Genomic DNA, 17,958 nt, shown 5'->3' with positions numbered 1-17,958 from the left:
TGGTCAACCAGTACGTTTTTTTTGTTAATCACTGTTAATGACTGATGCAGATCATCTCAAACTGGCCAAATCTGGTTTATCCATCTATCTGGTATATCTGTCTGTCACTAGTCTTTCATCCTTAAAGTAGAATTTGTGTTTTTATGTAATATATCCCAGTGTTTTCAACATTGATGATAATCATAAATGTTTCTTGAGCAGCAAATCATCATATTAGAGTGATTTCTGAAGGATCATGTGACACTGAAGACTGGAGTAATTATGCAGAAACAAAATCAACTTTGATCACAAGAGTAAAATACAGTGTACTATAGAAAACAGTATTTTAAATTGTAATAATATTTCACAATATTACTGTTTTTACTGTATTTTTGATCAAATATATGCAGCCTTGGTGAGCAGAAGAGACTTCTTTCAAAAACCTTTCAACGGTACTATATATACTTTGCTGGTAATGGGAAAGCACATACTCATATCTAGCAAGATTATACTATAATACTACAATACTATATATCATAAAATTGTCTTGATACCACAGACCCCCTTTGTTACTGTTTGTTTATGCTTGTAAGTGTGAGCATATCTAAATTAATACAATTATTCATTAGGTTCCTACAAAAACGTCACAGATTCCTTCATCTTTCGCACAAGAGGCATCATTAGCCTCAAACATGCACATATGACGTGTACTTTGAAACTATTTTCAATGTGCTGTGATTTGGGGGATTTGCTAATCCTTATCCCACATGCTATATTTAGGCTGGCTAGTGTGTGATTTGTGATTCAGCCTTGCATAAGACTAGATTAGGGTGACGTGACATTAGTGTGTGGACCATTGCCCTTGTAACCTGCATTACTCAAGGTTCAATAGTTTACCAAGAAGGTCCCTTATCGAGACCTGAACCTTCTCTAAGCAGCAGATTTACTGCACAAACTGGTAAAAACAGTCAGTTTGAAGCTGTAGATGTAAAACTCATGCCTCAAGAACAAACAAACAAGCTGCCGGTGTCGTATACTAGCAGACACGCATCGCATCAAACATCAGCAGCTTTGAATAAATCCAAATACGTTTTCCATGAGACCTCATTCTGGCTCTGTGCCAAACACACAAATACAGCTGCGTTCGTTTGACTGGAGTCCAGTGTTGAGTATCAGGAGTGTACAGGTTATCTGACCTGTTGTGGGCCGCTGAAGTGACTGCTCTTCTCGTGCCTGAGCACTTTTATGCTTCGTATCTTTAATTAGTTAAGTGGATCAGTCCTGGTTAGGGTTAATCCTTATTCCCATATGTTCACGGTACTTAGCGCTGAGGTTTGAGAGATTAAAAGGTAGAGTGCGAGTATGTGCAAGAAGATGGAAATGGTGGGAATTCCCAAACTGGGAAGGTGTTTTTTTTTAAGATAACGTGTTGTTGCCGGCACATTTAGCGACTTTTCAGCATCATTACTCCAGTCTTCAGCATCACATGATCCTTCAGAAACCCTTCTAATATGCATATTTTCTGCTCAAGAAACATTTATTGATATCGATGTTGAAATTCAGTGTTGGAAACACTGAACAATTTTCAGGATTCTTTGCTAAATAGAAAATTCAAAGGTTTTAACAGTTTAATGCGTCCTTGTATGATGGTTTCTCCGCCAAAAATGGCAACATTTATAATCATAAACGTTTCTTTAGCAGAAAATCAGCATATTAGAATGATTTCTGAAGGATCATGTGACACTGAAGGCTGGAGTAATGATGCTGAAAATTCAGATTTCCATCACAGGAATAAATAAAATTTTAAAATATATTCACATAGAAAAGTTATTTGAAATTGTAAAATAATAGTTTAAAATATTACTGTTTTACTGTATTTCTAATCAAATAAATGCAGCCTTGGTGAGCAGAAGAGACTTCTTTAAAAAAAAAAAAAACACTTAAAATTCGTAATTATATCAAACTTTTGACCGACAGTGAAAAAATTGAAAATATGATTTAACTTGTGCTTTAACTTAAGGAGAATGCAAATACGGCGTGATGTCATTTGCTAATTAGCGCATTACGCCATCTAGAGACATTTGGCAACTTTTTGAGCAGGTTTTAGCGAATTATCTCTGAAAGTGGTTGACAATAGAGATAACAAAAAAAAAAAAATCATGTTCCTGGTCTTGTTTTGCACAATTAATTGGTAATAATTTACAGCTTTTCATCAAAATTGAAAATCCATCTCTGAAATTACTTCTATGCCAACTTAACCAAGGCAGTGAGGAGAAATATGAACCATAAAGGAAATATAACTGATCCAAATTGTCATTCTCTCAGGATTATAAACCAGATGAGGACCCAGAAATCTTTCACTCAGAGAAAACAGGCCGAGGACCTTTAGGACCGGACTGGAAAGTGAGTGCCTCTATTCAATTAATTTATCAGACATTTATTATTAGTTCCCTATTAACTCTGTTCTATATGAAGATCTTGTGTGATTTCTCTCCCCGAACAGAAAGAGCTCTTGGCCAAGCCAGACGCCCCTCGTATGTGTGCGTACAAACTAGTCACTGTCAAGTTCAAGTGGTGGGGCCTTCAAACCAAGATAGAAAACTTCATCCACAAGGTAACAATCGACTCCCATTCAAACTTAGCGCTTAGCAACTTTATCATTTATTCAACCATGTTGTTTTTCCAATCACGTATGGGACACAAAAAGAGATATTTAGTGGTCTAGAGCGCTCTTTTTCATGTGAGCACTCATGTGATATAAAGGGCTTTACTAGAACATAGGGCTGGGCGATATGGCTGAAAACTGTATCACGATATAAGTGTTTCATATCGGTCGATATCGATAATTATTGAATTTTTTTATAACATATTTAAAATAAGGACCAGTCCAGGAGACAAATATATTACATTTAAAGATTTTTTATTTTAAACTTAACCTACCTCTGATTATAATCCCATCAGTTATAAAGGCAGAAATGTCAACACGACCATGGAAAACTCAAAAGTCTAAAATCACAATGAACACTTAACAATTATCTCTTAACATTAAGGTGCAAAATTAAAGAATACGTAAGAAATGCTTTATAAAGGGGTGGGCGATATGGCAAAAATATAATATTACGATTTCTTTCTATAAATTCTATAAATCTATTTCTTTCTATTTTCTATAAATTATACATTGATACTTATTAAAGCTATTAATAAAGTTATTAGTCAAGAGCAGTGAGTGATTTTCTCTTTACATTTTGTTGTTTTATTAACATTAAAGGGATAGTTCTCTTAAAAATTCAAATTTTCATAATTTACTTTCTCACGTTGTTTTAAACTCGAATAAGTTTCTTTCTTCTGTTGAAAATAAAAGTTATTTGGAAGAATGTGGGTAACCAAACAGTTGATGTACCCCAGTGACTTCCATAGTATATTTTTCTCCTATGGAAGTCAATGGGGACCAGCTACTGTTTGGATACCCACATTCTTCAAAATATTAATATTAGAAAATATTAGAAGGCAATTAATACAGGTTTGGAACAACATTAGAGTGCGTAAATAATGAGATAATTTTTATTTTTGGGTGAACTATCCCTTTAAGGACAAGCGGCAGCGTGTTTACTATTACTACTGTCTCTTTAAGAGCTGCGCGCGACGCGTCTATTATACACGCACTTGAAAAGCAGATTTTCTCTCAATTTTCTCAAGTTTGCTTTCACTTTAGACATATCCGACTAGTTTATGTAAACCTTGTGTGTATATAACAGTATTAGCAAAATAAGACTCGAAAGATAACTTAGTATTCAGGCGCTGGTAGACAGGCTTTTAGTGCATGTGAGCTTCACATGTATGTGCTGAGAAACGCACACGCTAGAACAGCGCATAAGCACGCGAATAACAGAGAAACTGACGACGGTCTTGCATAATCTGCAGACGACATTGGTCTGACTACGGTCAGACTTTAAGTCAGGCGAGCTGACTTTTTCTGTTTTATCTAGTTACTAGAGAGTGAGTGCCTTTGTTCATGCAATCAAACTTGCTTTGCTGGTTTCTTCCAACGAAAAAAAAAATAATAATTATCGAACGTTTTATCGAACGCATTTTTTATTGATATTGATTACGTGTCTATCGCGATACATATCGTTATCGTTTTATCGCCCAGCCCTACTAGAACAGGTTTTCCTGCTTGAATGTTGATTATTTTCCTCATATTCTCCACTGTTGCAGCTCCTCTCTTCCCAGTCTGTCAGTAACGCTCTGTTTAGTTCATGTCTCTATGAAGCCCCTCCTTCTGAAAAGCACACTGTGCTCTGATTGGTCGGCTGGAGCAGTGTGTTGTGATTGGTCAAGCGCTTGGGAAATATCCCGCCCCTTACCATAACCACCAGTTTAACACACTACTAACTAACCCAACCAGGCCCCGCCCCTTTATTCTGCGTATGAAACATCAAACAGCAACATTACACACTAAAGAAAGATGAAGATGGGAAAAAATCTCACAATGCTTTTCAATAACACAGACTTTTCTTTTCTTTTTTCATCTGCGTTTGCAGCAAGAGAAGAGAATCTTCACCAACTTCCACCGTCAGCTCTTCTGTTGGATTGACAGCTGGGTGGAGCTCACCATGGCAGACATCCGCAGGATGGAGGAGCAGACGCAGCGAGAGCTGGAAGAGGTGAGAGGGGCATTATGGCCTGAGGCACATATAGTTTCCTCCATTGCATTTGCTCCCATCCATCCATGACCGACCTCCTCATTCCCAGCAGTTCAGATCATGAAACGCTATTCTTTCCACATTTTGGTTTATTCATGAATGTCTTTAAAGATGTGTGATTTCTGATATCATATTCATATAGACCTTATGCGCCAGAGAAACAAGCACGCCGCCATCTTTAGAATATTGTCTTTGAACTTCCGTTTTTGCGGTCGCTCTGTATATTTCTATGGCATCGCTGTCCGGGAGTAACTAGCTGGTGAAGTGAATTTACTTAATGTAAAGTTAACCAAAGTTATCATGAGGACTGTAGTGTTTAAAGCAGATGTCTTAACAAATGTCAGTAGACCGGGAAGATTTTAAAACGAGCCGTTCATTCATAAATGCAAGATCGCTGTGAAAATACAGACCGGAAGACAAAGGACAACGAGAGCAGCGCTGAAAAGGGGTGGGGCTACAAAAGGGGTGGGGTTACATAAGGGGCGGGGCTACATACGTGTCATAAAAAATTACAACTCATTTTAAAAATAACAACTTGCCACAAAAAATGGCATTATGTCCAGTGAGTGAATGTTATTTTGGCATTTACCTCTACAACTGAGTCAGCAAGTGAGATCAGACTAAAGCAGTTTGAACAATTCAAAATAGCCATTTCAGTGCTAGTCGAATGCCGTTGCTTCTAATTATTGCATTAGAGAGCTTTTATTTAATTTGCAGTCTTTTGTTATTAAAGGATTAGTTCACCCCAAAATGAAAATTTCCTAATAATTTACTCACCCCGATGCCATCCAAGATATCCATGTCTTTCTATCCTCAGTGGGAGAGAAATGATGTTTTGTGAGGAAAACATTTCTGGATTTTTCTTCTAACAATGGACTTCATTGGTTACCATCGTTTTTAAGTCCAAATCAATGCAGTTTCAAAAGTCTTTGAAGTGTTTAAACGGGCTGTACGCGATCACAGCTGAAGAAGAGGTTGTTATCTAGCGAAACGATAGGTCATAAAAAAAAATAAAAAAAATGTATAGACTTTTTACCTTCAATAGTTCGGATTGAGCTGATCAACAAACGGACAGGGAACTACGTCATCACGTTGAAAGGTCACGCCGGCGCCGGCGGAAGTACCGCCCCACTGTTTACAATGCGACTGTACGAAGACTAAGACAAACGAGACAAAAACGAAATGGTTGTTAGAAGAAAAATCCAGAAATGTTTACCACAAAAAACACAATTTCTCTCCCACTGAGGAAAGAAAGACATGGATATCTTGGATGGCATTGGGGTGAGTAAATGATTAAGAAATGTTCATTTTGGGGTGAACTAATCCTTTAAATTCCGACTACAAGATAAATAGCAACTGGTTATTGCGCTGTGCGATACATGTACAACCTGTACATCATCAGCCTACAGTGCACATCTGGACTGATTTTATTGCGTAACATGGGCGTTTATATGTGGAATAAAACATTAGTACCTGTGATATTAGCACCAGGGGTCATTATTAGACTGTAGACCTAAAATAGTAATAAATCTGCTTCTGGATGTTATTGAAGGGGTTACAGATTTGAGCTATATTGTGTGTTTTCTTACCGCCGGTCACTGCTGGCAGCGCTCTCGTATTCTCTATTTTCAGTTGTTTTTGTTGAACGCGTCCCAGCTCAAGTGTATAGTATTTGGCCCAGATTCTTTCCTCTACCCAGTAAATATGATGATCCAACGGCACGCAGTCTCTCCAAACTCTGACACGCTCTGTGATCGCTTTCAGCATGCAGCCAAGGAAAACCGCAAACTCTTCACTGCCTGGGAAATATCGATCAATACATTCTCATCCAAATCCCGAAGGCGTAGCCGCTTATTAGTTTTATTCTCGAGCGACGGTTGGCCAAGACCAATAAAGTGATTCCTTAACCGTCAACCCGTCAGTCAAGTTACGAGTTATATCTTTATACCTAACCAGTTCATCTGTAATTGCCTTTAGTTGTTAAGGCTGGCTTTTATAAAACAAGCAGTATATGTAGTAAAACTTTATATTAAACAAACAGAGTTTTTTTTTTTTTTTTTACACTGCTACTATACGGTTGCCAAGCAGAAAGTATGTATTTGGACTAATATTTGACGAATCGAGTTTGCTTTGGCTTTGCCGTGCTTTACAAAAACCTTCCAGGATATATATTTTTTCAAAACCTCTTTTATGGAAATGATGGTGAATATATTTCCAGGGGAGGATTATGTCAACGTTAACCCATTCAGTGCCTCTTCGCTGACATTAAACTGTTAAATGGGTGAATCTCACGAAAACGGTCATGAATGCATCATATTTCTCACTAAAATTAAGAAAATTAAGCATATTTTTGGACCTTTAATATATATTTTTTGTATTCTGAAATGCAAAAGTGTTGCCATTTTCCTAATAATAAATAGCTTGTAATGTAATAACATATATATGATTATATAAAATCAGATTATATATATATATATAATTTATTTATAATTTATTTTATTTACATTTAAAGGGGTCATGAACTGACTTTTTAAAACATTTTATGCTGGTCAATTTATGACGTTCGCTTGGTTTTTACATTCAAAAACATCAAAATGAATAATAATAGGCTATTTTCTACCCTGGTTTTGAGCCTAGCTCCTGAAACGCTCGGTTTTTATGGGCGTGCCGCATTGAAGACGTGGAAGTAAACGCCCACTGCTATGATTGGATAACAGTTTTGCATATTATAATGAGTTTCATGTAATGCGCGAATCGGTGGGCGGGGCTAAACCGGCAGTGTTGAAGTAGGCGTTGATCTTCCTCTGCGGAGGCGGGGTTTGAGACCCTTTGATGTCATAGATCCACACTTTGAAAAACCTGTCGTTCGCTGTGCCTGGTGTCAATAAAAGCTTTTATTGGACTAACAAGGAAGTTTTCAGTTCTGAAACTTATAGTATGATGACCTCTTATATGTCAAAAGCTCAAGGAAATTTTGATTTCTCAGTTCATCACCCCTTCAAGGTACAATTGTAATGTTGTTCTGAATTTGTGTTGGTTTTGCCCACACAGCATTATTACTGCATTACAATAAAGAAATTGGTTTTATTTATTTGAGAATTTATATCTTTATTTTTATTACTTTTTTGAGGTACTTATTTATTCCAATGGAAATGTCAAAGTGCAAAAGATCTGGTGAAATTTTTTAATGTAAAAATAAAAACTTTCTCAAATCCCACCTTATTACCATATAGACTTCAGTAGATAGGTTGATTCCCATAAAAATGACAACTTGCCCAATTCTCCCTGCATTCTCTCAGATATGCTTTAATGTTCTGGCCTTGCCTATTTTGAGGTTTCCTGACACTTTTCTTCCAGGTCGACGCCAGCAAGTGGAAAGATTGCACCTAACGGCATGTTTTGTTTCTAGATGCGTCGAAAGGGATCCGTACGAGGCACAACGGCAGCCGATGAGTAGCCGAATCCTTTTTAGTAGCACAAGGCAGGTGGAGAGACTCCGTAAGGAAAAGCAGTCGCTCCGTCGCTCGTTCTTTCTCACGTTCTTTTCATCCGCCGCCACCCACTAACCAATCACCTCACTGCCTTCATTTCAGCTAACCACAACTAACTTTTCTTCTGGTGCTCTCCTCTCAGCTGACGTGTGGGCCAACACAACCCGAGTAAAAGTGTTAGTCATTTTAGACAAACTCTTGGCTGAACTCCCCGATATCTTTCGCTCAGGCCAGAGGAAAATAGTGCCTCAACGGCGCAAATTAAAAGCAGGTGTTTGCAGCTCCTTGAAAAAGCCCGATCTGCAAGTTCTAATGGTTTTAGACTCCAGTTGAAAGGTAAAAGAGTTTTTTTTTTTGAGACGTTCTTGATGTTTAAAGCAAGTGTGTCGGCCAGCGGCTGTAGTTTCCAAAAGCAGCGTTCTTCTGTCGAGTTGTTGATCTTCTCTCTAAATGAAGGCAGGTTTGCGATGTTTACAGGAGCAGCTGCAATGGCCTTCTTTTTTCTTTTCCGTTATTCTCATCCTAAAGGGTTAGTGCATGCAAACAGAGTCATTTACTTCCATCGTGTCATTCCAAACGACTCCATATGAGTTGCTTTCTTCCATTGAGCTGTTGAATCTACACATTTGTTTTCTGTACAGTGAAAGCATACAGTGGTCACATGCTATCAAGCTCAGAAATAGCAACTCAAAAGGAAGTTTAAATGATTTATACGCTATTTTTTAAGTCTTCTGATTTTGCTCTCAAATGTCAATATTCAAATATGGAAGTCCAGTGGAGATTTGAGAGAATAAACACCTAGATTTCAGTTTGTTCTAGGGGTGTAACGATACCCTCATGTCACAATTCGATACTGAACTCACAATACGATATAAGACATATGATAAAAGGTTAACAAAAAATGTACTGTTGATTAAAATGCTGTAAATGCTTTGTAAATGAGTGCTGTAAACCCAAAGCACAGGACAATAGAGACACCAGAATAACAATATTCATGATTCTGAAGCTGAAAATATTATTTTTTAGACGAATATTCTTGCCCTCTTTCACTGACTAGATATATTTAAAATAATATAGGCCACTTTTTACTGGTAACATCAGACATTTGGCATTATCAAGACCCACTAATATTCCCCCATTGCATTATTATACATTATATTCAACATTATATATAGTAGTTTAATGTAGTACTGAAACTCTGAAAACGTGAATTTTTTCACGCACAGTAATTAACTTTAACGATACATATGTGATCCTGGACCACAAAACTAGTCACATGGGTCAACTTTTTTTAAATTGAGATTTATACGTCATATGAAAGCTGAATAAATAAGCTTTCCATTGATGTATGGTGTGTTATGATATGACAATATTTGGTCGAGATACGACTATTGTAAATCTGGATTCTGATGGTGCAAAAAAAATCGAAACATTGAGAAAATCTCCTTTAAAGTTGTTCGTTTATGTTGGCGATTGTGCAGCATTCACTCACACAAATAAGTGTTTTATATACAGTACCAGTCAAAAGTTTGGAAACATTACTATTTTTAATGTTTTTGAAAGAAGTCTCTTATGCTCATCAAGCCTGCAGTTAAAAAAAAACAACAAAAAAAAAAAAAACAGTAATATTATGAAATATTGTTACAATTTAAAATAATGGTTCTCTTTTTTAATATACTTTAAAATGTAATTTATTTTTGTGATGCAAAGCTGAATTTTGATCAGCAAGTACTCCAGTCTTTGGTGTCTTATGATCCTTCAGAAATCATTCTAATATGATGATTTGATACTCAGTTATTATCAATGATGGAAACAGTTGTGCTGTTTAATATATATTTTTGGAATACTTTTTTCAGGATTCATTGATGAGTAAAACTATTAACAGCATTTATTCATAAAAACAGCATTTATTCAAAATAAAAACATTTCTAACAATATAAATCGTTACCATCACCTTTTATCAATTTAACGCATCCTTGTTGAATTAAAGTACTAATTTCGTAAAAAAAAAATAGTTATTGTTCCCAAACTTTTGAACGGTAGTGCATATTGTTACAAAAGATTTCTATTCTAAATAAATACAGTTCTTTTTAACTTTTTATTCATCAAATAATCCTGAAAAAAGTATCTCAGGTTATAAAAAAAAAATATTAAGCAGCACAACTGTTTCCAACATTGATCATAAATCAGCATATTAGAATGATTTCTGAAGGATCATAAGACACCAAAGACTGGAGTACTTGCTGATGAAAATTTACAAAAATAAATTACATTTTAAAGTATATTAAAAAAGAGAACCATTAGTTTAAATTGTAATAATATTTCATAATATTACTGTTTTTTTGTTTTTTGTTTTTTTAACTGCAGGCTTGATGAGCATAAGAGACTTCTTTCAAAAACAGTAAAAATAGTAATGTTTCCAAACTTTTGACTGGTACTGTATTTACGGTGGGAAATGTACATAATATCTTCATGGAACATGATCTTTACTGAATATCCTAATGATTTTTGGCATAAAAGAAAAATCTATGATTTTGACCCTTGTATTGTTGGCTATTGCCACAGATATACCCGTGCGACTCGTGACTGGTTTTGTCATTCACGATACATATTAATATAATTTTTGTATCGCGATATTGTTACACTCCTAGTTTATTAATCTCATAAAAGGTGTCAATGAGTTCAGATGACTGAGGACTACTATCGTAGCACCACTGTATACTTTCATTGTATTCAAATGAGCAACTTGAGTGCTTCTTTAATAAGAAAGAAACTCATTCAGGTTTGGAACGATAATAAAAGATGACACAGCTTTTGTTTGAGTGAATAAATTCCTTTATTTTCCGCATTGGTCGTGTGTGTTGTTGGACGTTGCATGAATCTCGTGTTGATCTCTGTTAGGCAGTTATGAAGTTAATTTTATAGACTTTGTTCTTCTGGAGAGATATTGAGAGTCAGAATGAAGCACAGCCGCTTCATATTTGTGTTATTCTCCCTCCCTCTGCGTTTGGCTGCGCTGTAAAACGATCTGGAAGAGATGAGCCTCTCCTCGGCCGCTCTTTCCAAGCGTCTCTGCCCAAACCTTTTTTTCTCTTCTCTCTCTTCTCTCCCGTCCTTCATTTCTCATTTCTCTTCATCGCCTCATTGCTGCTTCTCTGCACTGTGTTCTTGGTTTCTAATCACCGCTTTTGTGTTTGTTGATTTTTCCAGAGTGTGTTTATACTCGGCGCATGTGTGTGTGTGTGTGTGTGTGTGTTTCTGCTCTCTTTGTATTGAGTGAGCGTGCGTTCGTACACGTTTTGAGTGTGAAAAAAATGTCTTGAATTCACTAACCAGGCACGATGAAAACTAAATGCTGGATCTGTGTGACAAAATCACGGCAGGAATCAGCAGTGTTTAGTAAGACACTATTGTTAGTCAAACTTAGTGTTTTTGATTCGAACAAACCTTGTACTCAAAAGTATTAAACTTCAGTAGGCAAATCGCCCAACATTGTTTGTGCTGCAGATGTGAATGATTCCTCAAATCATGGCTATTAAGTGATTAAACTTAAACCTTTTCACTTTTAGATGATAAAACGGGTGAAAAAAAGACTTGAAATTTTTTTTTTAAGTTATTTTAGTATTATTTTTATACTGTTATATTACAAACTAATTGAAATGATGGTTAATGGATTAGCTAACATGAACTAGCGAGCAATATTTATTTCACAGCATTTATTATTTTTGCTAATGTTAAAGAATTTAAAAAATAATATGTTTTTCTAATGTTAAAGAATTAAAAAATATAAAAAAATTTGCTAATGTTACTTAAATAATTAAAAAATATATATATTTTTTTGCTAATGTTAAAGAATAAAAACATTTTTTTAGTTTTGCTAAAGTTAGTTAAATAATTAAAACAATTTTTTTTATTTTTGCTAATGTTTAAGAATAATTTTTTTGCTAATTAAAGAATTAAAATATTTAAATTTTTGCTAATGTTAGTTAAAGAATTAAAAATACATTTTTTTGCTAATGTTAGTTAAAGAATTAAAATATTTTTCTTTTTGCTAATGTTAAAGAATTAAAAAATATTTTAAGTTTTGCTAAAGTTAGTTAAAGAATTAAAAAATATTTTTATTTTTGCTAAAGTTAAAGAATTAAAAAATATTTTTATTTTTGCTAATGTTAGTTAAAGAATTAAAAATACATTTTTTTTGCTAATGTTAGTTAAAGAATTAAAATATTTTTCTTTTTGCTAATGTTAAAGAATTAAAAAATATTTTTAGTTTTGCTAAAGTTAGTTAAAGAATTAAAAAATATTTTTATTTTTGCTAATGTTAGTTAAAGAATTAAAAAATATTTTTAGTTTTGCTAATTAAAAAAGAATTAAAGAAATTGAAGAATTAAAAAATATTTTTATTTTTGCTAATGTTAAAGAATTAAAAATATTTTGTTTTGCTACAGTTAAAGAATTAAAAATTATTTTTAGTTTTAGTTAAAAATAAGCAACTTTACAGTGTTCTGCTAAAACTGTAAAACCAGTGTTATATTATTACACGAAACCCAGTGTTACATTATTTTTATACTATTGTTATTTTTACTATCGTAGTGTTTTATACTATTTTGAATTAGCTTGTGTTTTGAGTATAATATTGTCGACCAGTGATATTTCATTGTCACATGATAATCCGCATCATTCACTTTCTCTCTTCATGCCTGGTTAGGACGTGACGGTGTTATGATTCATGTTTGCCTTTATCGGCTCGGCTTCAGTCGCGCATTAAGCGGCGGTTCCTAACGCTCACTGTTTTCTTCTCTCACACCTGTAGCTTCGTAAAACTGGTCAGGTTCGAGGCACCAGTGCTGCTCACGAACAATGAGGCAAAACTACAAGAATCCAACCACGATGACGCTTGACGAAAGACATCGACGCATCCAACAAACCGGCCAGCGGCGGCGGCGCCGTCGTCCTCCTCCACCCGACAGCAGAATGACACAATGATCAGTAGTACTGGACAGGGTGGACACACTCGGACAACACTTGACCTGTTTTCTAGATGCAGGCAGGTTGATCCAGTGACTATTACCACTTTGTTAGGACGTTTAGAAATGTTAGAGTATTGCTGTATGGTTGTGTTATTCTATCTACGAAAAAAAAAAAAAAAAAAACGACTTAATTTTGGCAGGCATCGGACCAATTATTTGTTTGTTTTCGTTTGGTTATAATTTTTTCATAATGGTTCAGATCTTTACTTTTCCTGTCTGTGTTTTTAGTCTTTTTTCCCCCCCAAGATGAAGCACTTCTTTTTTGGTTCCTAATCAAGGGTTTTTAATTTGTCGTATGTGCGTAGTCCTGCCTACCATCTCTTGGAAAACGTGTGATCATGCTTGCACGGCATGCACAAAAACACACGTCCACCTCGCAGAATTTCTTTATTATGTCTGCGAGTGGCTTTTGCATGAGCTCAGGCATGTTTTTAAAGAGGGTCTCCATGACCCTTCATGTGACGCAACCCCCTCCCCCCCTCAGGACTTGGTTCTCCTCTCCAAAATCCAGACTAATTACCGGAGCAAATCGCTGCTGCTTTTTTATGTTTCCGAGTGGCTTTAGGACAGGCGAAGTGCTTTTATATCTGCTAATCTACCTGTAACGCTTCAGGGTTCCCACGCTCACAGAAAACCTGGAGATATCAGGGAAATGTTGTGATTTCCAGGCCTGGAAAAGTCTCAGTCTCGGTTCATTTACGTGTGTGCATGCAGGGAATAATTTCATTTAGTCCCTCAAGCACAAATCGCAGTTATAATAAAGCGCAGCTGCAATGTAGTTTCACAGCAGAAATGTGGATCTAAAAGGGCCATTTTTTGAGGTGGAACTACTTTTCCAGGTGGATGAATCTCTGGTTACGGAGCGGTGCTTTTGCTGATCCTTTTCTTGGTATCCTTGCGCATATTATGCAAATATTACTGGCGTTGTCATGACAGCAAATTTAAATTCGCTGTCGCTACACACACACAGTGAGAGATTGCATTGCAGAAGGCTCATGTTTGTGCCTGTAGTTTTTTTTAAGCGGCCCTGAATTCTTGTATTATTACATGCTTACATATTACATACTGTAATTGCATTTTTTGCAAAGGGACAAACTGAAATTTTCTCTGATTAACAATGTGCTAGGACATATAAGGCATGCATACAGTAGTGGTCAACAGTGATGTCCGGCCTAGGAAAATTGACATCTTCATCCTTTATTCAAATATAGTTAAAAATTATAGATTTTTGTAAGCATATTGCGTAGTTGTGCTTGGAGTCGATTGTTTTATGTGTGATTATAACACAATGAAACATGACAGTAATAATGAAAATATGAAATATAATGAAAGTAATAAGTGAAAACAATAGACTCTCATACAAAGAAATTATGAACGCGTGCAAAAGCAAAGAGAGAACCAACTAAATATTAATAACTGATTATATTGTAGTCAAATTATGAGTTTGCTTCTCTTTTTTTTCTTTTTTGCACATAATTTTGTCAGATAAATACTGTAACCAAGTTTAGTTTTGTTCTTCCGTAATATTTAAAGAAATGTAAAAATATTTTCCTCACATTTTGATGGTTTAGGGTCAAATCCGAACATCACTTTTAGCCACTGCTGTGTCTATATATAATGTATTTATATAGTGATTAGTCTGTATGAAATGACGTCGTGGGAACCCTGAGCTCCGCACCTTGAATGTGTGTGTGTGTGTCGATGCCTCAACAGATGCTTAGGACAAAGAGGAGAGCTTTATAAACGCGTTTCAAAGAGCTTGATAATTCTGTATAGTTTCTATATATCGTACCAGGTCAGATCTGAGCCGAGGATGTGCATGTAGAATAATTCTACTTCCTGTCCTCCTCGTCTCTGGCCGTCCTGCACCAGCTCAGATCATCCAGCCTAGCAAAAAGAGTGTTTTATCTTCTCGGTTTTTAAAAGTGTGTGTGTGTGTGTGTGCGGTTCTCCAGAGGAGACCGACGGACGGAGCGGATTATGATGGTGTACCGTGGCCAGTGCATTAGTGTGTGTTTTGAAACGTGCTTCAGTCTCATGGTGATTGTCCAGGTAGTGTTGCACATTAGTTTTAATGGAAGAGAGTTTCTCATTGGGATTGCATGTATTGCTTCCTCTCATTTCAAGGTCCACATATGTTCACGCAATCACGCTCCCTCATTTCAGTCAAGGTTATACGTTATAGCGCACCTGCGTTTCTTTTTCTTCTAGGTCTTTGGCGTTCTGATGGGAGGAAGTCTTGATTTTTTTTTTTTCCTTTTTTCATATGTTCTCTAGAGCAATCAGTGCACTGACGTCTGTTCGGCAGACATGAATACTGTCTCGAGTCTCACGGATCGTGTGTTTACTTTTGTACACGTACAGGGCTTTTAGGCTGGGGGGGGGGGGGGGGGCATGGGGGTTCAGAGATGATCAATCAATCATGTGTTGTAATCTAAGCTTGGAGAAATTGTTTTCTTGGGGAATTACACAATGCTGTTACTGTCTTTTTCTGTTTGAAAATCAGGTGAAATATCAGTGAATGTACAACGGTGTGATTTTGATTCTGTTTATTTTATTTTCCCTGCAGCTTCTGAATTGGTTATAAATTGAACGATTAACAGTATATCTAATAAATTTCGACACCAGTCGTGCTTGGGATTTTATTTCGAGTTTTCTTTACACTGTGCTGTTGTTGCGTGCTTTAATTAACGTCTCGCCTCAGTCATGGAAAACCTTGACGTATCTCGTCATTTTAAAACCTGGAAAATCATGCAATGTTTTTATGTAGTGATAAATATTTCTTAGGCTTAAATATCCAGTAACACTTTTGCAGTAAGTAATGAATTTTAACCCTTAAAACTCATCTTTGATCACCAAAATTACATTTTTTTTTCCTTGATAAATATTCTTCATGCCTTACAATATCTTGAATGTAACGCGACACCCTCGCCTCATTTAGTATACGCGGTTCTATGAATATGCAAATGAGCCCCGCCTCCACTCACTCACTCAGCTCAGAGATCCACTGGTTGACGATCACACGTTGATCTGATTGGTTACAAGGTAGTTTGTGACGTCAGAAACACCAGCGATTTCAAAGTGTGTTTTTGAGACTGTCTTTGGTTCACTGCAGTTTTAAGGAGGAAATACTCAGCAATGGTGTCGACTTATGAATTTACACATGGTTTGTCTTAAAGCAGATTAAAAACACCACATAGACACATAAACAACATTAAAAGCTTGATTTACAACACGAGGACTTTAGCTAACAAGCAATGCATTTATTACAGTATTCATCTTTGTTAATGTTAGTTAATAAAAATAACTGTTCATTGTTTGTTTATGTCAGGTGAAGTCAGTTAAATAACGTTAGCAGAAAACAACTATGTATTAGTAAATGTTTAAATTAACATTAAAGGGATAGTTCCCCCAAAAATGTTAATTGTCATCATTTACTCGCCCTCAAATTGTTCCAAACCAAAAGAAGATATTTTGAAGAATACGGGGAACCAAAGAGTTGATGACTCACATAGACTTTCTTCAAAATATTTTCTTTTGTGTTCAGCAGAACTTCATACGGATTCGGGAACAAATTGATGGTGAGTAAATGATGACAGAATTTTCATTTTTTGCTTTAACTAAGAGTAATAAATGCTTTTTTTCATGTTAACTAATGTAGTTTACAAAGTTAACCTTATTGTAAAGTGTTTCCAAATATCCAAACCCAGTCCTAATCGTGTTGGGAGGTGTTTATGTGCTCACTGAAATCCAATGGGATTTTTCCCAGTTTTCATCGGTGTGTGTTAGTGCCTGACAGCAGCACTAGATGGCACTGTTCCTCTTCGTCAAAGAAACAGGTAATGATTTCTTATGGAGGCCAGAGGGACCTACAAAACACGTCTCATAGCTCTCCATTTACTGTCCCTCTATTAGTTTAATTCCTTCAGTCATACCTATCAATAAATGGCCACTTATATTTCACCATAAAACCTTTTAGTAGCCTAATGCTCGTGGTTTGTGAGACACCAGTCTAGTTCGTAGCATAAGGTTTTTATTTCTACAATTTCTTAATTACTGTGCATTAAAAAGCTTTTGTTGTTAAAGATAAATAATTTGACCCGTGCTGCAGCAATGAGTCTAAAAATACATCACAATCACCGGTTACTTACAGGAAATTAACCCACATTCATTATCTCTGGCTGCCATTCGTCACCGCTTGAAAATGAAGCCTGTTTCATGCATCTGCTAATTTACTAATTAACTCATGCATATTTACTACATTATCTGTGCATAAAGGAATATGGCTATTTGAAGGATTTGGTAATGACTGAATATTTACGCCGAAGCGTTTTAAAATCTGAAAAATGTAAATAAGAGATCTAGACATTTTGCTTAGGTTTCATATTTTTCTTTACATGTTTTTTTTTTATAATATGTAGATTTGTGGGTAGAAAAATGAATCCCAGTGTAAAAAAAAAAAAAAAAAAAATCTATAGATACTATTTTATACGTACAGAATTAATATAGCTAGCCTAATTCTAGTTTTGATATTTTTATCAGCTGTTACATACCTTGACATCTAGATATTCTATTCGTGAAAGACGTTTAAGACCTAGAAGTGTTGTTTCTTATTAACCTATTATATTTTATTAATGCGTTATACATCTCTTTTAAGCGTCCTTAAGCAAAGCCCCGCCCCCTGTGCGTCAAGCCCCGCCCTGGTGCGCGAAGCCCCGCCCCCTGCGCATGTGTGCCTGTGTCGGCATTGGTGAG

General features: G+C 35.8%; 1 protein-coding gene across 1 annotated transcript in view; it reads left to right on the top strand.

The window, feature by feature from the left end:
- The window catches only part of pitpnb (phosphatidylinositol transfer protein, beta), a 28,872-nt gene extending 13,024 nt beyond the window's left edge, over positions 1 to 15,848 (top strand). The window contains exons 8-11 of the mRNA XM_084400092.1: positions 2,305 to 2,382; positions 2,483 to 2,593; positions 4,521 to 4,643; positions 12,987 to 15,848. Coding sequence (XP_084256218.1) covers positions 2,305 to 2,382; positions 2,483 to 2,593; positions 4,521 to 4,643; positions 12,987 to 13,037 — 363 coding nt within the window. The 3' untranslated portion in view covers positions 13,038 to 15,848. The remainder of the gene's footprint in view (positions 1 to 2,304; positions 2,383 to 2,482; positions 2,594 to 4,520; positions 4,644 to 12,986) is intronic.
- Positions 15,849 to 17,958: the final 2,110 nt, after the last annotated feature.

Source organism: Rutilus rutilus, assembly GCF_951802725.1.
Source record: "Rutilus rutilus genome assembly, chromosome: 25".
NCBI lineage: Eukaryota > Metazoa > Chordata > Actinopteri > Cypriniformes > Leuciscidae > Rutilus > Rutilus rutilus.
This window is presented reverse-complemented; position numbering and strand designations above follow the sequence as displayed.